We start from the raw sequence: 26,202 nt of genomic DNA, 5'->3' as shown, positions 1-26,202 counted from the left end.
TGGGTTCAAGCCCCACATTGGGCTCTATGCTGACATCTCAGAGCCTGAAGCCTGCTGTGGATTCTGTGTGTGCGTGTGTGTGTGTGTGTGTGTGTGTCTGCCCCTACCCCACTCATGCTCCCTACCCCACTCATGCTCAGTCTATCTCTGTCTCTCAAAAATGAATAAACGTTAAAAAAATTTTTTTTAAAGATTTAATCTGGTAGTACAGGGTCCATGTTCCTGCATGGCAATAATTAGCTGAAGCTCAGAAGCGTCTCTAAAAAGGGCATCCCTGGTGAATTTGCCAGTCCCCTCTAAGACCACGTCACTCATTTGTTCTTTTGTTTTAATTTTAATCAAAATTAAAGCAAAAGAAAGTACACAGTATTTGGCTGAATTAACTAAGTAACTAATGTTGCATGTCCTGGTAGTTGTTTCCCTTTTATCGCACAGAAGCATCCCACTGTGTAGATATACCTCATTTTGTTTATCCATTGATCAGTTTTTAGACATCTGGTTTGCTAGCAATTTGAAGCTATTAACAAATAATGCAGCATAAACATTCACATCTTTACACAGACATATGATTTCATTTGTCTTGGATAAATTCCTAGGGGTGGAATTCCTGAGCCAAATGGTAGAGGTATGTTCAACTTTTTAAGGACGTGCCAAACTGGTTCCAAAGTGGCTGTACCTTTATATACATTCCCACCAGCGATGCCTTAAAGTTTCAGGCTCTTTATCAACAATTGGTATTGAAGATTATTAAAAATTTTTATCCATTCTAATAGGTGTGCTGTGGTAGATCATCATAGTTTTAATGTGTATTTCCCTAATACTAACGGAGTTGAGCTTCTTTTCATGTGTTTTTTAGCCATTCATGCATCTTCTTTGTTGAACTAATCTTCTGACCATTTGGGGAGGGAGATAGTCTTATTATTCAGTTTGAGTTTTTTATATATTCTGAATACAAGTACTTTATGCCAGATGTATGCATTGCAAATATTTTCTCCAAATATATGGCTTCCCTTTTTAATGTTTTGAATGGTGCCTTTTGAAGAGCGACCATTTTTACTTTGACTGAAGTCCAGTTTGTCCATTCTCCTTGTCATGATCATGTTTTTGCTGTCATACCTGAGAAATTTTTATATAACCCCAAATCACTAATTTCTTAAAATTTTTAAATTTCTTTCTAAAGAAATTTTTATAGCTTTAGTCCTTGTATAATTGACTTTGAGTTAATTCGTTTGCATGGTTTAAGAGTCCAACTTCATTTTTTTTTGCATATGTATATCTAATTGTTCCAGCACTGTGTGTTGAAGAGACAATCACTTGCCCCATTTTTTTACTTCATATCCTTTCAGAAAGTCAGCTGACTCTAAAGTTTATTTCTGGATTGCCTAGTCTGTCCCACTGATCTACATGCCTATCTTTAGGCCAATACTGCACGGCTTTGATTATTATAACTCTGTAGTATGTTTTGAAATCAAGTATTCCAGCTCTATTATCCTTTTTCAAACTAATTTTGGCTATTATAGTTCCTCGCATTTCCCTATTTCCTATTCAAATTTTAGGATCAACTCAATTTCTGCAAAACAGCTTTCTAAATTTTGATAGAAAGTCCACCAAATCTATAGATCAATTTGGTAGAATGGCTATCTTAGCAGTACTGAGTCTTCCTCCAATCCATGAACATGGTGTTACCTTTCAGCAACGTTTTGTAGCTTCCGATGTACAGGCCCCTACACTTCTTCAGTTAAATTTATTCTCTACGATAGTATTATGAATGAAATTGTCTTCTTAATTTCATTTTCAGATTGTTCATTCCAAGTAGTTAGAAATACAATTGAGCTTTGTATGTTGACCTTATATCCTGCATACTCGCTGAACTCATTAATTCTAACAGTTTTGTATGTGCATGTATTCCTGAGGATGTTTTTACATACAAGATAATGTTATATGTTAAATAAAGTCAGTTTTGCTTCTTCCTTTCTAATCTGTATATCTTTAATTTCTTATTAAATCCACGGGATTGAATCTCCAGTATAATGTTGAATAGATGTAGGGAAAGCCAGCTTTCTTAACTTGCTCCTGATCTTATTAGGGGGAAATAATTTAGTCTTTCACCATTAAGTATGATGTTGGCTCTAAGTTTTTCATAGCTGCCCTTTATCAGGTTGAAGAAGTTCAATTCTATCCCCACACTTTTAAGTTTAACATGAAAGAGGTAGATTTTGACAAATTCTTTCTCTGTGTCTACTGAGGTAATCATGTGATTTTGTCCTTTATTCTATTAACAGGATGTATTTTCTAAAAATCTTGTATTTCTGGGATAAACCTCTTTTGGTTATAATATAGCCTCCTTTTTATGTGTTTCTGAATTCAATTTGCTAACATTTGGGTAAGGGTTCCAGCATTGTCATTAAAAGTAAGGATCCTTTAAAGAATGTTTTTAAATATAAAGAAGTCATGGGGCGCCTGGGTGGCGCAGTCGGTTAAGCGTCCAACTTCAGCCAGGTCACGATCTCGCGGTCCGTGAGTTCGAGCCCCGCGTCGGGCTCTGGGCTGATGGCTCGGAGCCTGGAGCCTGTTTCCGATTCTGTGTCTCCCTCTCTCTCTGCCCCTCCCCCGTTCATGCTCTGTCTCTCTCTGTCCCAAAAATAAATAAAAAATGTTGAAAAAAATAAATAAATAAATAAATAAATATAAAGAAGTCAAATTTAAACATATTTTCTTCTGTAGTTTGAGCTTTGTAGGTCTCGAGAATTTTTCCCTACCCTAATGTCATAAATATATGGTGTTATGTTTGACTCCAACAGTGTAGTAGAATACGTATATTTTTAACAGTGTTATAGAATATAGAATAATGGATATGAATTTAAGATACTTTTATTGTTTATTGTTTGTTTATTTTGAGAGAGAGAGACAGAGCAAGCATGAGTGAGGGAAGGGCAGAGAGAGACACAGAGAGAAAAAGAGAGAATCCCAAGCAGGCTTCCCACTGCCAGCACAGAGCCCAACATGGGCCTCTACCCCATGAACCATGAGATCATGACTTGAGCTGAAATCAAGAATTGGACACTTAACCAACTGAGCTCCCCAGGCACCCCTTGAGATACTTTTGTGATGTAATTTAAGTTTTTCCATATGGATAAAAGTTCCTAGTATCATTTATTAAATAAATAGCACATTCTTTCCCCCCTGATTTGTAAGTCTACCTGTGTTATATATCTAATTTTCATACATATGAGTGTTCCTGCACCCTCTGTCCCATTTCATTAATCTATTATCTATCCTTGGACCATTAAGAAATTATCTTAATTAGTCTGGCTTAATAATACTTCTTTCTATGTGGCAGGACAGGACCCCTACCCTGTTTTTCTTCATAAATATTTTGAGCTATTTTTGGCTTTTGCACTTCCACATAATTTTGCAAAAGTAATTAAAATTAATTTGACAAATTATAGAAAAAGTTCTGTTGTGATTTCATTGGAATTGTACTGAATTTGCAAATTAAAAAATTGAGTTCTTCAGGTTGTAGGTTTATTCCTATCTTCCATTATGCTATTCAATAATAATTATTTTCTCCAAAAATGCTGTGCAAATATTTTTTACATTTATTTATTAAGTACCTTATGGTTTTGTGGCTATTGAAAAACTATTTTTTTCTATTACATTCTGTCCAGCTTTATTGAGATATAATTGGCATATAATGCTATTACATTCTAGTTGAATTATTAGCCATTGTAGAAACACTTTTGTATGTTGGTCTCTTACACAAAAACATTACTGAACCTATTAGTTCTAATAGTCATTTCTAGATTTGTTGGATAATCTTTAGATAAGGACAATCTTAGTGTTCCTTTCCAATTATCTCTTTTTATCATCTGATTGCTCCAATAAAATATTGAATGAAAGTAATGATAGCAGGCTTCCTTGTTTATTCTTCAGTTTAAATGGGAATAAATGCTTCTAAATTTTTCCACAGACATCATTAGCATAAAATCTTTCATATTCCTAGTGTGATAAAAGGATGTGTATGGGTGACTAAAATATATCATATATATAGAAGCATATAAGACAGTAGTTAAAGAAGAACATGACATATATAAAACATGTATTAAATAAGAAGAAAAATTATTTCAATGTTCTCAGCACCTAGGTTAAGGAGAGAATGGTGACAATATATCAGTTGTCCTCTCTAGGTCCTCTAAAATTACATATTCCTTCCTTACTCCCAGAGGTAACCGGGATCCCGAATTTTCTTTGAAGAGAAACCAACATTGTTATCTCTAAACAATATATTGTTGAATTTTTTTTAACGGAGTACTAAACACAAACCTAGTTGTAAAGGCAAGAATGTTAATTGCCCATGTTAAAAAAGGTTCTCAGAAAATAAGAAGCTGGACAGTTTGAATCTAGTCTGGCTTCAGCTTTCCTCCAAATCTACAAAAGCCCTTTGTGGGGAAGCCATGGGGGATGATCACAGGTGAGTCTATTGCTTATGATCTGGAAAATACAGGTCTCATCGTAATCAGGACATCTGGCAGGGCTATGTTTATGAGCCATGTAATGGAATCCAGCAGGGATATGGCCAGGACAGTGGCCTAATCTTTTTCCTTTAGACCACAATTCCTTCCCTCTAGTTCCCAGTAGCAGGTCAAAGCAGAACACTTCCAAAGAACGAAATGAGTCTCCTCAGCTGACCTAGGTTAATGAAAGTAGATTGGCAACTTCATCAGCACATGTGAAAACAAGCAAAATTTAATGTACAGCATGGCATGGTGCCCACAGATAATACTAACGTATACTCAAATTTTGCTAAGAGAGTAAATTTCAAATCTTCTTACCATACACATACACATAAAAAAATGGTAACTGTAGGAGGTGATGGACATATTAATTGTTTTGATTGTGGTAATCATTTCACAATGTATACATATATCAAAAAAATCACACCATATACCCTAAATATATACAATTTTTACTTATCAAAAATAGTTTGGCTTTCTACAGAAGAAAGTGTCCAAAAGTGTCCACGGAACTTTGGGTCAGTGCCATATCACACCCATGATTACTTAAGGGAATAGCTTATAGGTACTTCAGGCACAAGGAACATACGACCCAGAACTTCTAAGCACCATGTTTTGGCAAACTAAATTCATTGGTCCAACTACAATACTGAAAGTAGAATTCGTACTAAGCCTAATTGTAATTTTCCTCTGAATCTAAGATTACGATAGTGGAACAATGATAAAAATCTTTGTTCCCTATGTCCAAACATAGATGGAAATGTCTGTATGTTATGTTTATGATGGAAGATGGAGAACACTCATTTTTTTACTTTTAAAGCAAAATTTACAAATAAACATGATAAAAATGACAGCCACAAACAAGAATGGGATCTTGTCATTTGCAATGACATGGATGGATCTAGAGAGTATAATGCTAAGTGAAACAAGCCATTCAGAAAAAGACAAATAAAATATGATTTCATTCATATGTGGAATTTAGGAAACAAAGCAAACAAACAGAAAAAAAGAGACAAACCAAGGAACAGATTCTTAACTATAAAGAACAAACAGATGGTTACCAGAGAGGAGGTGGCTTAAGGGCTGGGTGAAATAGGTGAAGGAGATTAAGAGCACACTTACCTTGATGAACACTGGGTGATATATGGAATTGTGGAATCACTATACTGTACACCTGAAACTAATGTAATACTGTATGTTAACTGCACTGGAATTATAATTTTTAAAATCTATATGCTGTCATACCCAGGAACAATCATAAAGATGATTTACTAGTTGTTGTAATTCTAAGATTCTATTCATTGGAGATGTGCTTTAATACTCTTACTCTCTTCCTTCTTTGCTGGTTTTGTTGTGTTTAAATGCATCAGGTCAGTAGTACGGCTGGGACTGGTGACGACAGGCTTAACTTGACGGGTCAGCTGTTGCCCCCAGTGAGCCACTCCTCTGCTGACTTCCAGGGTTAGCTGGATCATACGGTTAATGGCTTGTTGAATGTCATCCAAACTAGGAACCATTACCTATGGAGAGAATAAATGAATTCCTGGTACTGGCAGCACATGCCATCCATCCCTCTGTTTCTCACCAGCCCATCCCCCACTGGGTGGGACAGCCTCAGCTGGCCCAGTGGAAGGCTGCTTTGAGGAGAGGGATATTAGAGGAGGGTAGACTGTGGACTTTCTCTATCCTGAAGTTTTCCCATTCTATCATTTCCCACAGGCTAAAAGGTCAGGCATAGTACTTGTCATACTTTCCCCATGAGGGCGGCCGGATGTGGCCAAAAATGGTGGACTGTGTGTTGGATACCAATGAAGCAAAATGATTGAAGAAGCTATACTGCCAACGTTCCGACCTCAGTTCTTTGAAATGTGCCAAACAGGCAAAGAAGCTGTCCTCCAGGAGGCCAAGCTGTGTAGATGTAGACGGCGACAGATGAGTCACAGATCGTTCCTGCCTGGCCTTATCCTATGGCTCATCACAGAATGCACCTCAATCATCCTGTGTGACTCGGAGTTCCAGATGCCAGTTGGCAGCTGAGACATGAGACGGTGGTAAAAATAAGTGTCGGGAGAAGGCACAGGGTCCATGTGCTCAGGGCATAGGCTCTTTCTTTCTATCCTGCCATTTTGGGTTACCTTACAGCTGTGTGTTTGCTGTTGGGATGTGGACTTCTGAGATGGACTATTTAGATAATTTAATGCTTGAAGAAAGAAAAAGCAAGAATGCTTTTCAAGTACTTGCTAACTGATAGCTGAACAGAGATGCTTAACTCATCTCTTACACCATCCTTCAATACACCACGAACTGCGCAGAGTAATTATTTTATAATGCATAAAAATCACATTCTGATTTTTGTTAAATATTCGGGTAAAACCAAAAAATACATAGGGGGTACCTGGGTGGCTCAGTCAGTTAAGCGCCTGACTCTTGATTTCGTCTCAGGTCATCATCTCACAGTCCGTGAGATTGAACCCTGTGTCAGCGCAAAGCCTGCTTAGAATTCTCTCTCTCCCTCTCTCTCTCTGTCCCTCCCTCGCTCGCCCTCTCTCTCTCTCTCAAATATAAATAAATAAACATTTAAAAAATATGTAGAACTGAGAGGTTATTCTAAATGAAAGTTCAGTGGTAGTCCTATATTTCTTTAAAAGTTACCAGAATATCATTATATTAACTTGAATATTAATTATACTTACCACATTCGGAATCGCAAGATGCACTTCAGTTTTTATGAAGGAAATAACATCTTCTGATCGCCTTCGTCCATATTGGCTATAATAAGATACACATTGAACTTATAAAACTTAACCTAAAGTTTCATAAATAGCTTGATTATGCTACCATTTTCAATCCTAAAAATAAAGACCATTTTCAAAATACCAAATTACATGGAGAAAGTTATTTATAATGAAACCATAAATTTCAGAGAACTAAGAAAACACGTTAATGTTATTTGAAGTAAAATATTAGTCTCCTATACATTTTCTAGTATTTTAATGTTGCTCTCTCTCTCATTAATAACCATTTAAATACGTTTACTAAAAGCACTGCCTGTTCCCAGCCTTGTAACAGATGCCAGACAAGATCACCAACAAAAAGCATATACCTTCCTATACTTTCATATATACACTTTTTTGCAAGATTACACAGGAGGTTTCTGGTCAAAGACTTCCAAAAACCGCTTTTGTAAACAACATACTCATGCTCAGGCAGAAGTACAGACATACAGACACACAAGTGCAAGTAATGAAGAACACACATCAGAGCTATAAATTGGTGATCTCCCTCCGCCTTGACCTCTGTCCCCACCCTAGACAAAATTATAATAAATGTCTCATTGCTCTCCACAGCAGGAAATGCTGTCATTACTGAAAAACTACACCTTCCTTTATAAAGATGGGGGGGGGCCACGGGGGGGGGGGGGCGGGGAGGAAATCATAAGTAATACAAAGCTTCCACAGTTCAATGTGAAGACCCAACATTACATATTATTAGAAGGAACTCTTCGAACCAAAGCAAGCAAACAAAGGGAAAAAGACCTCTAATTCATAATCCCGTTCTGAAATCCAAGATGCAAAAATAAAACAAGTCTAAACTGTATTTAAAAGAGCACAATCTGAGAACAAGAAGGAGTTTTATAAAGTATAAACAAACAGCTGAAGTGACAGAGGCAGTGAACAGCACACTAGATCATTCAGTAACTTATTTGACAAACTAGAGATTAAAGAATTCTCCAAAATTTCAGGTGCAAAATACAGAGACAGATATTACTTAAAGAAAAGGCAAGAAAAAATTAGGGAAAAGTAATGTTTATTGAATGCTTAATGTACGCCAGGCACTTTTCCAAGCACTTTCCATGAATCCACACATTTCATGCTCACATTAACTATGTGAGGCAGATCTTGTGATTATTATTTGCATTTTACAGATGAAGAAACCAAGGTAGGGAGAAGCTGAGTAACTTACGGAGGGTCACTCAGCCGAGAGACACTTTACTACCTAGATCCAGCACATGAATCTTACATATGGTTGATTAAAGCACAGCCCTTCTCTCATCTTCAGAAGAGACTTGTTTTATCATATTGAAAAGAGTCCTGTGCGCCTGACAGGATTAATGGGAAAAATTATCTACACAAAAACATACAATTTGTGAATTTCCAGAATAACAGGAGAAATCCCATAAGCTCAAAACAACAGGGTGTTATTTAGAAAATTGGATTAACAGCAGAACCCTCATCTGAAAGTGGGAACAAAAGAAGCCAATAAAACAATATTTACAGAGTGTGAGAGAAAGAGATTGTGATCCAAACTGACCTAACCAGCATTCATGTGTTAGGGTAAGAAAAAGACTTTTTTTTTTTTTTTAAACTTTTATTTATTTTTGAGACAGAGAGAGACAGAGCATGAACGGGGGAGGGGCAGAGAGAGAGGGAGACACAGAATCAGAAGCAGGCTCCAGACTCCGAGCCATCAGCCCAGAGCCCGACGCGGGGCTCGAACTCGCGGGCCGCGAGATGGTGACCCGAGCTGAAGTCGGACGCTCAACCGACTGAGCCACCCAGGCGCCCCAGAAAAAGACATTTTAGACAAAGGAAGAGGTTGCAGTATCATGCTCATGTGTATCTTTTCAAAAATGACTTAATGCTATAGGACTTATACGTCAACGTGGCATAGCAAGTTCAGACTTCAAAACCACTCTTTGTGCCAAATATGTAACAATCATGGATAGAAAATATAGGACATGAAGATACTCAAATGCAAGGTTAGCACGTCCATGAATCAGAAATGGGTCAGAAACACATAAACAGCGTGGCCAGGAGTCTGGTCAGGAATTAGGCAGTGACAGTGGAAGGTTGGCTCCTGTGGACTCTGAGGCACTGAAAGCACTCCACGTGAGATAGGGCCTCAGCCAGGCCTGCTACTCAAAGCCAGAAGCTAAGGTAATCCTCCTCCACTTGTAAAGAGGCAAAGCAAAAACAAAGCATAGTCCATCAACGTACTGTCTGCAGCTATAACATCTCCAGAAGATATGGGCCTGGGGTGATGAAACAAATCCACAGCATCCCCAGGGAGCAGTTAAGTCAGGTCACTTGTGTACTCCCTGGCTGAACCTGCCATATGCCCCGTATCTCTTCAGTGGGCAGATATCATGAACAAATAAGACTCGGGTCTATATCAAGGTTCCCAGGATCATGGGAGACAAAAGTAAAACTCCTATATAGGGAGGCAGGGTGGGAGAGAGAAACATAACACACACACACACACACACACACACACACACACACACACACCTTTCATTCAGTGAAGTTCTATAAACTAAAATCCCAATAGGCATGAATAAGTTTTATAGTAAGAAAGAGAATGAAAGGAATTAATAATTGAAACAAAAACACACTCCAGATAAAATCAATGTATAGAAGTAGAACAAACTCTAAAATAAGTAAATTGATAATATTCAAAGAGATAAATGAAAGTTATTTTCTCCCAACATAATAAGTTACTAAACTAGAAATAAAGAAATAATACAATACCTGGAAAATAAGAAAAAGTATTAGTTGAAATATTTAAGATGAGAGAGATGAGATCTTTAGACTAGAAAGAGACATACTTGCTCATAACGTAGCCCAGAAAGGCAAAAAGACAAAATATATGACAGAGTAGTTAGGAGACGGAGGACAGACTGAAAGCCCTAAGATTTGAGATGACTGCATGTCCATTGTTCCCAGAACAGTTATGGGTTAAATCTGCCCTGACACTTCATCTGGGTAGTGCCCCTACACTTGAAACAGTATCCTGTTTGGAACAATAGATCATGTGGTCAACCTATTCAACATTCAACTACTTAAAGTTCCGTAAGAAGAGAAAGAAAGGAATTTCCCAGAAGGAACAACTGAAAAGGAAATTGCTGAGGATTTTCCAAGATTAAGGAATGCCAGACACCTTGAAATAGAAAGTGCACTCTGAGAACAAAGCAGGATGAAATAAAGACAAATCCACACAAAGAAAGAAAACTGAAGAACATCAAGGATAAAAAACTATCTTTAGTTAGACTTAGTGCAGACTTCTCATCACACACATTATAAGTCAGAAAAAAATGAAATACATTCAAAGTGCTGAGAGACAAACAAAAACTTTTTATCCATCTAAACTGTCATGGAATTGTGAGAGCAAAAAAGGCATTTCTCAGACTTAAAGAATAAGAGCGTTTACCCCTCATATACCCTGACTAAGGAACCAGTGGGATATAAGAAATACACAAGAATCTGGAGGTGTTTTACAATATGCCAGTAAATAAATTATTTTTACGTGTTCAAAAAAAGGCAAAACTAAAACATCAAGCAGCAATAATGAGGTAGATACTGTTCAGTGAGTAAATCATGCCAAGGCCCTTGTAGTGAGAAATAAGACTAGAAAACTGAAAAACCATAGACAGTACTTCTTTTTTTTTTTTTTTTTTTTTTTTTACCTGGAGCAAAATACATGTATTCACAATTTAAGGGTAACTACTTAAATAACTGAAGTATAGTAAAGAAAATAAAAGGAAAATATGATCCGACCCAAAAATAACAGATAATGAAACGAACCAAAGAAAACAGACACTAAAAAGAAGACACAAAAGGAAATGTCATAAGTGTAACTATATCAAAAAATTACAATGAATATAAACAAATTAAAGTCTACTAAAAGGCAGAGATAATCAGATTGAATTTAAAAATCAGGTATAACTTTAGCCTCTACTACAAAGCTGTCATCATCAAGACAGCATGGTATTGGCATAAAAACAGACACATAGACCAATGGAATAGAATAGAAACCCCAGAACTAGACCCACAAACGTATGGCCAACTCATCTTTGACAAAGCAGGAAAAAACATCCAATGGAAAAAAGACAGTCTCTTTAACAAATGGTGCTGGGAGAACTGGACAGCAACATGCAGAAGGTTGAAACTAGACCACTTTATCACACCATTCACAAAAATAAACTCAAAATGGATAAAGGACCTGAATGTGAGACAGGAAACCATCAAAACCTTAGAGGAGAAAGCAGGAAAAGACCTCTCTGACCTCAGCCGTAGCAATCTCTTACTCGGCACATCCCCAAAGGCAAGGGAATTAAAAGCAAAAGTGAATTACTGGGACCTTATGAAGATAAAAAGCTTCTGCACAGCAAAGGAAACAACCAACAAAACTAAAAGGCAACCAACGGAATGGGAAAAGATATTTGCAAATGACACATCGGACAAAGGGCTAGTATCCAAAATCTATAAAGAGCTCATCAAACTCCACACCCGAAAAACAAATAACCCAGTGAAGAAATGGGCAGAAAACATGAATAGACACTTCTCTAAAGAAGACATCCGGATGGCCAACAGGCACATGAAAAGATGTTCAACGTCGCTCCTCATCAGGGAAATACAAATCAAAACCACACTCAGATACCACCTCACGCCAGTCAGAGTGGCCAAAATGAAGAAATCAGGAGACTATAGATGCTGGAGAGGATGTGGAGAGACAGGAACCCTCTTGCACTGTTGGTGGGAATGCAAATTGGTGCAGCCGCTCTGGAAAGCAGTGTGGAGGTCCCTCAGAAAATTAAAAATAGACCTACCCTATGACCCAGCAATAGCACTGCTAGGAATTTATCCAAGGGATACAGGAGTACTGATGCATAGGGGCACTTGTACCCCAATGTTTATAGCAGCACTCTCAACAATAGCCAAATTATGGAAAGAGCCTAAATGTCCATGAACTGATGAATGGATAAAGAAATTGTGGTTTATATACACAATGGAATACTACGTGGCAATGAGAAAAAATGAAATATGGCGTTTTGTAGCAGCGTGGATGGAACTGGAGAGTGTGATGCTAAGTGAAATAAGCCATACAGAGAAAGACAGATACCATATGGTTTCACTCTTATGTGGATCCTGAGAAACGTAACAGAAACCCATGGGGGAGGGGAAGGGGAAAAAAAAAAAAAGAGGTTAGAGTGGGAGAGAGCCAAAGCATAAGAGACTGTTAAAAACTGAGAACAAACTGAGGGTTGATGGGGGGTGGGAGGGAGGGCAGGGTGGGTGATGGGTATTGAGGAGGGCACCTTTTGGGATGAGCACTGGGTGTTGTATGGAAACCAATTTGACAGTAAATTTCATATATTAAAAAAAAAAAGATGTTAAAATTAAAAAAAAAATAAAATAGGTTTTAAATATAAAAAAAATAAAAAAAAAATAAAAATAAAAATAAAAATCAGGTATATGATGCTTTTAAGAAATAAAACAAAAAAATTGCACAGTAAGGTTTGAACAGAGGGCTAAAAGTGATATACCAAAAAAGCTGGTAAGGTAAAATTAATGACAGACTAAAAAGAATTAGAGGAATTAGAATTAATATGCATAAAGAAATAAAATAAAAATAAAAGATAAGGTGCTTTAAGCAAATTTAACTAACATAAATGCACCTAACAGCATAGCCTTAAAACACATAAAACAAGAACTGAACAAAACAGAAGGAAAATTTGTCAAGTTCAGAATCATGTTGGGAGATTGTAACAGTGTGATTAAATTAAAATTCAGCCATGATTAGCCAATGAATAAATCTAACAAAAATGTGCAAGACTTTTACACGGAGAATTATATAATTTCATTAAGAAATAGTAAAGAAGACTTAAATGGAGAGGTAATCATGATTCTGGATGGAAGACTCAATATTATAAGGATGCTAATTCTCTCCAAATTGATCTATAGATGCAATGTAATTTAATCCTCTCAAAGAAAAAAGTTAATTTTTCAACAACTTTTGTTTGGTTAACTTACAATTATGGGAAAAAATACATTGGCCTCCTACCTCACAGAATCACAAAAATCAATATCATGTGGATTAAATCCCTAAACATAGAAGACAAAAGTATAAAATTTTAGAAGACATCATGAGGTAAGGAAAGATTTCTTTTAAAAGACATAAAAATCACAAGGAAAGGATCAATGAATTTTAATGTTTCCAAGAAAATATTGATAAACATGAATACTTTAAACTCAGCAGAAGATACCATAAAGAGAATGAAATGACAGGTACAACTGGGAGAAGATATCTGCTATATTATCATCAACAAAGTAATATATTGAGAACTTCCATAAATAAGTCCAATCCAATAGAAAAAAACTGGCAAAAAATAAAGAAATGAAGGAAGGAAAGAAGCCAAGCCTAGTCAAGACAAGACATGACAAAAGAAAAAAAGGAAACTTCAAGGAAAAGAAGGCACAAATGGCTCACAGCCATGAAAATATGTTCAATCTCATCAGTATCCAAGAAAATGATTATTTAAGTCCTAGTGAGATGAGATTTCACGCCCCATTCTTGGCAAGAATTTTCTAATTGAAAAATACCAACTGTCTGCAAGGATGAGGAGCCATGGGGACTCTCAGGCTGGGCACTGCATGGTTAAATGAGCTATTCACATACCCCATGGCCCAACTATTCCATTCTTAACAAGTGTAGCAAGAGACAGGTATGAAAATGTTTACATTGGCTTTATTCAGAATATTTCAAGCTGGAAACTACCCAAATGACCATCACCAGGAGAATAAACAGATTGTGTATATTCCAAGTATACCTAAGTGAAAATAAATTATATCAACATAGATGAATCACAAAAACATCACACTGACAACAGCATAAATACAGGCAAAATTAAATACTTTGATTAGGGATACAAACTTGGGAAACTATAAGGAAAACCAAGACAATAATAAGTATGAAGTTCAGAATAGTGGTTACTACATTTGGGTGAGCAGAGAAAGGACTGATAAGGGGAATGCTGGTGTTCAATGTTGTCTTGGCCTGGATGTTAGGAACATGACTGTTCATCTGATCACTATTCTTACAGTATTACACATATATTTTAATATAGTCTTTTCATAAATGTTATATTTTTAAATTTAAATTTATCAAAATAAGAGGTAATATTAGCATTATGTTATGATAGCATTACCAGACTTATTTAGCATATTTTCAACTTGCCTTGAAACAAATATTCTTCTTTTCATTGTGTCCAAAGATAACCGTGTAGCTTTTTGAAGACTGTCTAGCAATTGATGAGAGAAAAAAGCATAGACCTCTTTACATTCCTGTAACAAGAAATCATATTAAAAGTTGGGTTCAGGGCACCTGCGTGGTTCAGTTGGTTAAGCATCTGACTCTTGATTTCAGCTCAGGTCAGGATCTCACAGTTTGTGGGATTGAGCCGCACGTCAGGCTCTGTGCTGAGACCACAGAGCTTGGAATTCTCTCTCTCCTTCTCTCTCTGCCCCTCCCCTGCTCACATGCTCTCTCTCTCTCTCTCTCTCTCTCTCAAAATAAATAAATAAACTTAAAAAATAAAGTTGGGGTCAAGATGATGGCATGGCAAGATCAACTTCCCCAACATGGTATCACAGCAGTCATAGCCATGTCCTACAGCCAGACTGAGTGATAAGTCTACCCACCACTGTGCCACAATCACAGCCCTGCCACAACAGAAGGGCACACAGAGCACACATAAGAGACACCCCTTGAGTGTCTGGCTCTGGTGATGGGAGGAGACTGAAATTCTGGGCACAAGTCCACTCCTTTAAGACTGTGAGATGCAGATGAATAATCTGATACATAGAAACAAACACAAGAGAATTAGGCAAAATGAGGAGATAGAGGAATATGTTCCAAACAAAAGAACAAGAAAAAAACTTCAGAAAAAGAACTAAATGAAAGAGAGATAAGCAATCTACTTGATAAAAAGTGCAATAGTCATAAAGTAAACAGTCATAAAGTAACAGTCATAAAGATGAAAGTAACAGTCATAAAGATGCTCACCAACCTTGGGAGAAGAATGGATGAACACAATGAAAACTTCAACAAAAAGAGAAAATAAAAGAAAGTACCAAAGAGAAGTTATAACTGAACTGAAAAATACACTAGAGGGGTTCAACAGCAGACTGGATGAAGTAGAAGAACAGATCAATGAGCTGGAAGAAAAGCAGTGGAACTCACCCAAAGCAGCAAAATGAAAACAGAATTAAGAAAAATCAAACTATCATGAGGGACCTTTGGGACAACATCATGTGGAAAAAGTGTTTATAGGGATCCCACAAGGAGAAGAGAGAGAAAGAGCCAGAAAAAATTATTTAAAGAAATAAAGGCTAAAAACTTCCCTAGTCTGAAGAAGGAATCAGATATCCATGTGCACAAAGCACAGAAGTCCAAATAAGATGAACCCAAAGATATCCACACCAAGACACATTATAATTAAAATGATAAAAAGCCAGGGTACCTGGGTGGCTCAGTCAGTTGAGCATCCAACTCTTGATTTTGGCTCAGGTCATGATCTTGCAGTTGTGGGATTGAGCCCCACGTCAGGGTGCATGCTGAGTGTGGAGCCTGCTTAGGATTCTTTCTCTCTCTCTCTCTCTCTCTCTCTCTCTCTCTCTCTCTCTGTCTCTCTGCCCCTCTCCCCCATTTGCACTCTCTCTCTAAATAAAAAAAAATTTTTTTAATGATAAAAGTTAAGGATAAAGAGGGGTGCCTGAGTGGCTCAACTGGTTAAGCATCGACATTGGCTCAGGTCACGATCTCACAGTTCATAAGTTCAAGCCCTGCATGGGGTTCTGTGCTGACAGCTCAGAGCCTGAAGCCTACTTCAGATTCTGTGTCTCCCTCTCTCTCTGCTCCTCACCCACTCACACTCTGTCTCTCTCTATCTCTCTCAAAAATAAATAAACATTAAAAAAATTTTTTAAATAATCCTTGTTACAAAATAACAACTTGTTACATACACAGGAAACCCCATTAGGCAATCAGATTTTTCAACAGAAACTTTACAGGCCAGAAGGAAATGGCATGAGATACTCAAAGAACTGAAAGGAAAAAAAAAAAAAAAAAAAACACTTCCAAACAAGAATTCTCTAGGTGGCAAGATTATCATTCAGAATTTAAGGGGAGATTAATAGCTTTCCAGTTAAGCAAACACTAAAGTTCATCACCACTACACTGGCCCTAAAGAAACGTAAAAGGGATTTCATTATGCTTAAAAATATTGGCACTAATTAATAATAACAAACCATATGGAAGTAAAAATCTCACTGGAAAAGGTAAATATATAACAAAGGTAGTGAGTCACTGACATATAAAGCAAACATGAAGGTTAAAGGACAAAAGCAGTAACATTAGCTAAACTATAATAATTAAAGGAAGTATAAAACAAAAAGATGTAAAGTGTGTCACCAAAAATATAAATAGCAGGAGTGGGGCAGAAAAAAGTAAAGTTTTGAAATGTGTTTAAATTCAGTTACTGTCAATTTTAAAAAGACTACTATTCAAATGGGATATTTTACGTAAACCTCAGAGCAACCACAAAGCAAAATACAAAGAAAATGAGAAAGGAATGAGAAACTTAGAACACTAAATAAAGTCATCAAACCACAAGAGAAGAGAGAAAGAGAAGAAAGGAACAGAAAGAAATTACAAAAATAGCCGGAAAGCAATTAACAAAATGGCAATAGGTATATTCTAATCAATAATTGCTTTAAATGAGGGGCACTTGGGTGGCTCAGTCAGTTAATTTTTCCACTATGGAAAAATTAAGAATATAGCCACCACATGACCCAGCTCTTTCATTTCTGGGTATTTGTCCCCAAAATATGAAATCACTATTCCAAAAACATATATGCACCCCTATGTTCACTGCAGCATTATTTACAATAGCCAAGATATGGAAACTACCTAAATGTCCATTGATAGATAAATGGATAAAGAAGGTGTGGTATATTTACACAGTAGAATGCTACTCAGCCTTAAAAAAAGAATGAAATCTTTCCATTTGTGACAACATGGATGGACCTTGAGGGGATTATAGTTAGCAAAGTAAGTCAGACTAAGAGAAATACCATACAATTTCACTCACATGTGGAATCTGAAACAAAACAAAACAAATGAACAAACACAATAAAACAAAAACAAATGCATAAATACAAAGAACAGACCAGTGGCTACCAAAGGGGAAGGGAGTTGACAGGTAGGTGAAATGGGTGAAGGGGGTCAACTGTATGGTGATGGATGGTAATGAGACTTGTGGTGGTGATCACTTTGTAGTGTATACAGATGTCAAATTATAAAGCTGTATACCTGGAAATAAAATCATTTAAAAAAGAAATACTATTAAATTCAGTGTCGAAAATAAGAACTTTAACACCCCAAAGCAATAATACAATATTAGAAGTGACATGTGAAGATAAATAATAAACTATACAATTTTAATCATATTGTAGAAATAATTTCAATCCCAAATTACTTGTGTATTTTTTAAACAAAAAACAATATTTGAATAACTGCATTTCATAAACCCCCTAGTAAACTGTAAGACCTTACTCAAAAGCCAAAAGCTCAAAAACACCTTATTCAAAATAATCCTGGTTTGCTCAATCCTCAAAAATTGGCCCACTTATTAAATATGGTACATTTCTTAATGCTCAGGGGTATGGGCATAAGTCTATCTTTCAAAAACTCAGCTTATGGCAAGGATATGGAGAAATGGGAACCCTCTTACACTGTTGGTGGGAATGCAAACTGGTGCAGCTGCTCTGGAAAACCGTGTGGAGGTTCCTCCAAAAATTAAAAATAGATCTGCCCTATGACCCAGCAATAGCACTGCTAGGAATTTACCCAAGGGATACAGGAGTGCTGATTCACAGGGGCACATGTACCCCAATGTTTACAGCAGCACTTTCAACAATAACTAAATTATGGAAAGAGCCCAAATGTCCATCAACTGACAAATGGATAAAGATGTGATTTATATATACAATGGAATACTACTTGGCAATGAGACAGAATGGAAATCCTGACATCTGCAGCCATGTGGATGGAACTGGAAGGTATTATTCTAAGTGAAATAAATCAGTCAAAGAAAGACATATATGTTTTCACTCATATGTGGAACTTGAGAAACCTAACAGAAGACCATGGGGGAAGGGAAGGGGAAAAAAATAGTTACAAAAAGAGAGGGAGGGAGACAAACCATAAGAGACTCTTAAATACAGAGAACAAACTGAGGGTTGATGGGGAGAGGGGAAGGGGAAAATGGGTGATGGGCATTGAGGAGGGCACTTGTTGGGATGGACAACAAATGTTGTATGTAAGCGATGAATCATAGGAATCTACCCCCAAAACCAAGAGAGCACACTGTATACACTGTATGTTAGCCAGCTTGACAATAAATTATATTAAAAAAATAATATAAATAAAAGATTCCACACTAAAATGGAAAAAATAAAATAAACAAAAAGCTCAGCTTAGAGGATAAATGTATTTTAAAATGTACAGTACCAAATGTATATGGGATAAAACTTCCACCATCCTGGGACCATGGTTTGCCCCTCTGTCTAAGCCCTTCTTTCCCTCCAGAAGAGTCACCAAGTTTATTGGTCAGAACACAGAACAAGTATTGAGCCTCGGCAGGGATCTGGATCCCAAGTCTCGCTTGCACGGTGAGTCATGAGTCACACCTCCAGGGCCAGGCTCTGGCCATAGTGTTCCTCTCCATTCTACGCCCTGCTCCTCTGAGACAGGGTGGACCAGCCAGGTTGAGTTGGATCAGAAGACAGGGTTATCAGGCATGAGCAAAGAGAAATATGATCAGGGTTGGTGAATTGCCAGGCTAAAACACAGGCATGACAGAGTCAGTTTTTTATGTTAGATAGACCATTCTGGCAGCACTGTGGAGGATGATGGATGGGAGAGGCAGAGGCTATGTAGGCGGTGACTGCACTAATGCAACTGACTTCAAGTGATCCTCCAACTTTGATGATCCTCCTTTGATGATAATCAGACTTGGTCTAGGGACCCCAGCCAGTGTCAAAGGGAATGCAACTGGAAGAGAAGGACTGGGGCACTTGGGTGGCTCAGTCGGTTAAGCGACCAACTTCAGCTCAGGTCATGATCTCCCGGTTTGGTTGGTGAGTTCCAGCCCCACATCCTGGCTCACCGCTGTGAGCCTGTCAGCGCAGAGCCTACTTCAGATCATCTGTTCCTCTCCCTGCCCCGCTTGCACTCTCCCAAAAATAAATAAATATTTTTTTAAAAAGGAAGAGAAGGATGGCTGGCATGGGCATACACTGCCTCACTCCAGCTGACTCCTACTGCTTGATAATGGCCGCCTGGAGCATGGTACTGAGAAGAAATCAACAGCTAAAATCTAGTCTAGCGGGGAAGTGCTTCTCCATCCATTGATGATACCCTTCTTGCCAAAGAAGGTGAAAGTAGAACAGATGTGTGCTATTCATTTCCAAAACTGTATTACAGTGTGTGTTAGAGGTGTAAAATACAGAAAGAAGGAAAAGAAGGTGAATATGAGGGATTAAAAGAAAACTGACAGGAGGAGGAGAAAGCAGGGATTAGCACACATGTGGGAGCTGCATTTACAACTGAGGCATGACCGCAAGGGTGAGGCTTAGAAAGGAACAAGAAACCCATGAGTCCTTCTCAACCTCCACTCTCAATACATCTCAACACAGTGTTGAAACTCTGCCCACCCAGGGTTTCTCCTGGGGAGGGATCCATAGTCTATCTGTGGTGCTAGTGAAAAACGCAGATCCTTGGGGCTCAAATGAATCAAAATGTGGCCTTGCAATATACCTAACTCTATTCAATACAATAACTAAAAACATCTTGAGTCAAGTGAATTCTCACTACAATCCCAGAAGTATGACATTTACTATATAAGAAAACATGGTCAATCACAATAGAGGGAGATAATTATATATAACTGTACTGACAGAATCACATTAAAAGGTGATAGTGTTGGGGAAAACTAAAAGGATTTGCTGTATCTTGCCAGATCCTACAGTGTAGCATTGAAAATTATATATTCTGGATTTTGTTATAAGTCCAGATTGGTTGTAAGTCCATACAGGTCGGCTGCAGAACTGCCTAGAAGAAGCACCAGTTGGGGGTCATGTATAATCCAAGGAGTAATAATTCTAATACATTGTATGAGGTTATTTTGTAGCAAATACCTTCTTAAATTCATCTTCTTTATCATTAAAATCAGCCTGAGGCAGGATATTAGTCTCATAATCAGGGTTTTCACCCTCTTCTGTTTCACTTCCAAAAGCAACATGCTTCCTCTGTTCTATAGATAAATGATAAAACAAAAATATAACCTTTAGTATTGAGCATTTGATTTATTCCATACGGCCAAACCTTCCTAGGAAACCCCTTCTTTAAAAGTTCTTAATTAAGGGTGCCTGGGTGGCTCTGTCAGTTAAGCATCTGACTTTAGCTCAGGTCATGATTTCGTGGTCTGTGGGTTTGAGCCCCGTGTCGGGCTCTATGCTGACAGCTCGGAGCCTGGAGCCTGCTTTGGTTTCTGTGTCTCTCCTCTGCTCGTGCGCTCTCTCTCTCTCTCTCTCTCTCTCTCTCAAAAATAAATAAACATTAAAAAAAATTAAAAGTTCTTAATTTAAAAATTTAAGACTTGTTTCTGTAGGAATCATCTTTGAATTCAATTTAAATCACTCATCTCAATAGAATCATAATTCTACTAAGAAATACACTCTTATATATGCTGCAGCTTAGTATACAGAATTAAAAATATTTGGGGGCACCTGGGTAGCTCAGTCAGTTAAGTGCCTGACTCTTGATTTCAGTTCAGGTCATGATCTCACAGTCATGAGATGGAGTCCTGCATCAGGCTCTGCTCTGAACATGGAGCCTGCTTAGGATTCTCTCTCTTCCTCGCTCTCTGCCCCTCCCCCCCTCAAAAAAAATTTTAAGAGCATTTTACATATTATCTTTCTAAAATATGTGTTTACCTTTTGAATACTCTAACTTAATAAGCTGATATTTGGGGTTTTCGACACTTCTGAAGAAAGCTAATTAAACTAAGTAGACAAACTAAGTGGAAAAAAGAAAAAGAAAACATGCTGTCAATACTTACTTAAACTCGTAGTTTCTTAGCCTTGGCACTATTTTTTTTAATGTTTATTTATTTTTGAGAGACAGAGACAGAGAGAGACAGAACGTGAGCTGGGGAGAGTCAGAGAGAGAGGGAGACACAGAATCCGAAGCAGGTTCCAAGATCTGAGCTGTTGGCACAGAGTCTGACACAAGGCTCGAACCCACGAACTGTGAGATCATGACCTGAGCTGAAGTCAGATGCTTAACAGAATGAGCCACCCAGGCACCCCAGCACTATTTTTTTTTTTAATTTTATTTAAATCCAAGTTAGTTAACATATAGTGTGATAATGGTTTCAGGAGTAGAAATCAGTGATTCATCACTTACATAGAACACTCAGTGCTCATCCCAACAAGTGCCCTCCTTAATGCTCATCACCCATTTGGCCCATCCCCACCCACTTTCCCTCCAGCAACCCAGTTTGTTCTCTGTATTTAAGAGTCTGTTATGGTTTGCCTTCCTCTCTGTTTTTATCTTATTTTTCCTCCCCTTCCCCTATGTTCATCTGTTGTGTTTCTTAAATTCCACATACGAATATAACCATATGACATTCATCTTTCTCTGACTTATTTCCCTTAGCATAATACACTCTAGTTCCATCCATTCCATCCATATTGTTGCAAATGGCAAGATTTCATTCTTAGCACTATTGATATTCTTTGTTATTGAAGGCTGTCCTGTGCCCTGTAGGGCTGTCACCAGCACCCCTGACCTCTACCCACTAGATGCCAATAATATTCCCCATGATGCACAATGACTAAAAATGTCTCCAGACATTTTAGAATGCTGTACTGGAAAGAAACAAAGAGAGACAGAGAGAGATTAACAATAGCAAGCCTAAGACTGTTTGCAGCATTGGTCCTGATTCCCACTATTCTCTAGTTGATATAAAAAGGGCCTAAGCAGTTTCTGCACAGTTTCACTGTGCCTAAGCAGTTTCTGCAAATAATGTGGTGTATGCTGAACACATGCTTTCCTTCAGGGAGTCTGGAATCTTGGTACCTGCTAAGCAGAAGGCACCCACCTGAAAACATATCTATAACTCTTGCAATTCAAACTTTAGAACTAGCAAAATTACCTGGTAACGGTTTTGCTGTTTTCCCACTGTCCTTAACTTCATAAATAGCTTCAAATATTAATATAAGTTCTTTGACAGCTTCTTCCACATGCTTACTTTTGTGGTTTAGGATATCAGCCCATTCTTTTGTGTATGTCTGTTAAATAAAGCAATGACTATTAATTTACAGATGCTTAAAAATACTGTGAAACTTAATTTATAAAACTATAATTAACAGCACTTGAAAATAACTAGAGATAGTTGCCAATAGCATAATGTTTCAGATCCCATACTCTCAATGGCTAAAGGCATACCTGGGAAGGCCCAAGCAAAGAAAAAGAGGAAAGAAAAATAAAAACTTACCTGATTCAATCACACATAAACATCTACCTTCACATTTATATGGTGAAAAGAAAGAAGGCAGAGGTGCCTGGCTGGCTCTGTCGGTAGAACATACAACTCTTAATCTTGGGGATATGAGTTCAAGCCCTGTGTTAGGGGTAGAGTGTACTTAAAAAAAGAAAGAAAGAAAAACAAAAGAAAGAAAGAAAGAAAGAAAGAAAGAAAGAAAGAAAGAAAGAAAGAAAGAAAGAAAGAAAGAAAGAAAGAAAGCTGAAAGACAGGAGAGATAATGATGTCAAAAGTTGAAAATGAGAAGTTTTTAAAAAGATAATCCAAAGTGTTGCTTTGAGATTCAAACGAGATAAGGCTTTTAAGTGAGCAAGTGAGCACGGTGCTTGCTTATGCCAGGCATCAATTTAAGAGCTTTATGTGTATTAACTCATTTAATTAAATGACAACTGCTTGAGATGGGTAATATTATTGTCCCCATTTCACAAATTAGAAAACTGAGGCTCAGAAAGAATGAGTAACTTGTCCAAAATCACATAGCAGGTGGTAAACATAGGAGTTTACAACCAGCATTGTCCAATTTAAAAGTCTGTGCTCTGCCTTTCTGAACTTTTCGAATAGGCTTTGGGAAGAAGCTGAGAAGTAGTTAAATTCAGAAAAGGAAACTGGTCTATAAAACTGAATAGACTTTTTGACATGTCTACAATGTCCATAACATTTTAGAGAGAGAAAAATAAATGGGAGCATTCCACCCTTCCCAATTTATTCACCACAGTGGTAAACACTGGAATGCCAGTGGTAAGAGCCACTTCAGATAAGCAGGGAAAGCAAACAACTCTAAAGAGGCAGAAAGCAGATTAGTGGTTGCCTAGGGCTGGAGAGGTTGAGATGAAATTGTGTTATAAATGTTCTAAAATTGTGGCGATGGCTGTATAACTCCGTGAATAAACTCAAACCCTTGAATTGTACGCTTTAAATGGGTAAAATTGCATGGTGTGTGAACCACATCTCCATAAAGTTATTACCAATAATAATCCATGCCAGAAATCACCTAAGCTAGGAATTGGAGGAAAGCAAATGGAGATGGGAACTGAAAGATGGGGAAGTGAAGACAGCATGCACGAGAAGCTGGTGAAGTTTGGTTGTGAATGAGAAGTGAAGGGAGGTGTGGGAAGGTTTTTGTTTGTTGGCAAGGAAAAGATAATCCGGCACATTACACTGTGAGGGGGAGGAGTCCGGTGGAGGGGACGAAGTTGAAGATCTAGAAGAGAGGGAAGAAGACTAGGGGAGGAAGGTTGCCAGGAGGGCAAGGAGGTGTGGGATCTAGAGCCCATCTGGAGGACCTAGATTTTGAAAAGAGGTCGAAAACTTTCTCCATGGACCATTCTTAGAACTCAGAGAAGAACAGACTGAAATACTGAGGGGAAGTCCAGGGACAGACTGGAAAGACAGTCAAAATGATTTTCTTTCTTTCTTTTTTTAATTGAGATATAATTCATAATGTAATAGCACAAAAAGTACCCTTGTAGAGTGTACAACTCATTGGTTTTTGGTATATTCACAGAATTGTACAACCATCCCTGCTATCTAATTCCAGGACATTTTCATTTCCCCCCACAAAGAACCCGCATACCCATTAGTAGTCCCTCCTCATCACCCATCTGGCAGCCACTAATCTATTTTCTGTCTCTACGGAGCCAAGGTGATTTTGTTGAAATGACTTTTAACAACCTTTAATGTATTTACCAGTTTTCCTATCATAACTTGAATCAAATTTCCCTGATTTTCTATTCCATTTGTATACCTATCGAGAATCAGATATGTCAGTCAGGGTTCGTCAGGAAAACAGATGCCACACCAGCTATTTTAACCAACAGAATGAGAGGATTTAATATAGACAATTGGTAAAACAACTGTTAAAGGACCAAAAAAGGCAAAAGGGATGCAAAGGTCACACAGAGAGTTACTTCAGGAAGCAGCTCCCATACCTGGGGAGTGGGAGAGCAAAGGCAAGAGGCTGGAGTTTTTAGACCTAGAGCTGGGAAGTGAGGGAACTGCCCAGTTGGTGCTACTGCCTCAGGAGCTCAGAGAGAGACGTCATGGTGTTGGTACATCTGAGAAGCACAAGAAGCTGGTCCTGGAAGGACTGGAAAAAGCTAGAACCTAGGATTAACTGCCACTGCCAGTTAAGAGAGGTCGTCTGACTGTATTGGGAACGGGAAGAAAAACAGGAAAGAGCAAGTCCCTTCTCTCTCCTCCATCCTTCTTCTAGCAGCACTATTGGCAAAACCTAAAAGGGAGCCAGCTGGCCAAAGATAAATGTAGTTTGCAGAGTCCCAGCCTCAGCGTCACAGAGCAAAAGATCCAATTTGAAGCCACTGAATGACTACAAATATCCCTGGTTCCCAAATATGGTCTGAAACCACTGGTTGGCCCAAACTAACCTCCTCCCCCCCCCAACATTAGCACTATGTGTGCATGTTTCCAAAACTTAATTCTGTCCAGAGTATTACTAGACTTTCCCGGTCATTTTAAATCTTACTCTGCCTTCACTATTAATGGCCTACCTGATGCAAAGGCAGCCCACATATCACTAGACCTTAGATATCTCTGACGCAAGTGAGTGGGGCATACTGACTGGCAAAGCACTCTTCAAAATTCCACCTCTCGTATCTCTGCCTGCAGTTTGGAGACTTAACACTTATCTAATAGTAATAACTTCTTCTGTTGTGATGTCAATGCAATCGCCACATTCACACCCACTCACACTTAATCTGTCCCAATTTCCCCGATTTGTGTGATCTGTTTCTCTTTCTATGCATATAAAAATTCTTGGTTCATGTTTTCAAAGTAAATTCGATCTGGTAAGTGTGAGTATTTCCTCACTGAGCAGTTGACTGTGTCACAACAATTATAGGTACATACCAATAGAAGATGATTATCATTATAAGTGGAACAAAAAGAAGGACATCCATATAGGTATTCCCTGCCCCTTTTAATTGTGTTTGTTTATAAGTAGGGCCTGGTATGAAGTACATACATATAGTGAGATTCTAGGATGAGCGAGAAGAAAATGGCAGGCAGGAAATTACCCCTAGCCCCTGCAGCAGGAAACAGGAGACTTCTTTGGAAATTTTCAGTTGCTGAGAAAAGATCATTACGGAATCTGAAGGGCTCTCCCTCATAGAATAATATGGAATCCAGTAAAAAGAGCAGATGGGGGAGAGTCTTGGATTTATAATTTTGCAGCTGACCTGGACAGTAATCAACTCAGGTTGAAACAGGGATTCAGAGGTCTCT

At 37.9% G+C, this 26,202-nt stretch overlaps 1 protein-coding gene across 3 annotated transcripts in view; it reads right to left on the bottom strand.

The window, feature by feature from the left end:
- The window catches only part of DNAH8 (dynein axonemal heavy chain 8), a 335,701-nt gene that overhangs the window by 226,079 nt on the left and 83,420 nt on the right, over nucleotides 1-26,202 (bottom strand). For all 3 annotated transcript variants that reach the window (XM_058733804.1, XM_058733802.1, XM_058733803.1), the window contains exons 23-27: nucleotides 22,573-22,708; nucleotides 20,552-20,667; nucleotides 14,529-14,635; nucleotides 7,208-7,283; nucleotides 5,842-6,034 (exon numbers count right to left, since the gene is read on the bottom strand). In XM_058733804.1, the coding sequence (XP_058589787.1) occupies nucleotides 5,842-6,034; nucleotides 7,208-7,283; nucleotides 14,529-14,635; nucleotides 20,552-20,667; nucleotides 22,573-22,708 (628 nt within the window). The remainder of the gene's footprint in view (nucleotides 1-5,841; nucleotides 6,035-7,207; nucleotides 7,284-14,528; nucleotides 14,636-20,551; nucleotides 20,668-22,572; nucleotides 22,709-26,202) is intronic.

This window comes from Neofelis nebulosa, chromosome 6 (genome assembly GCF_028018385.1).
Source record: "Neofelis nebulosa isolate mNeoNeb1 chromosome 6, mNeoNeb1.pri, whole genome shotgun sequence".
In the NCBI taxonomy this organism is placed as follows: domain Eukaryota; kingdom Metazoa; phylum Chordata; class Mammalia; order Carnivora; family Felidae; genus Neofelis; species Neofelis nebulosa.
Note: the sequence above shows the minus strand (reverse complement) of the source record. Positions and strands in the feature narration are given on the sequence as shown.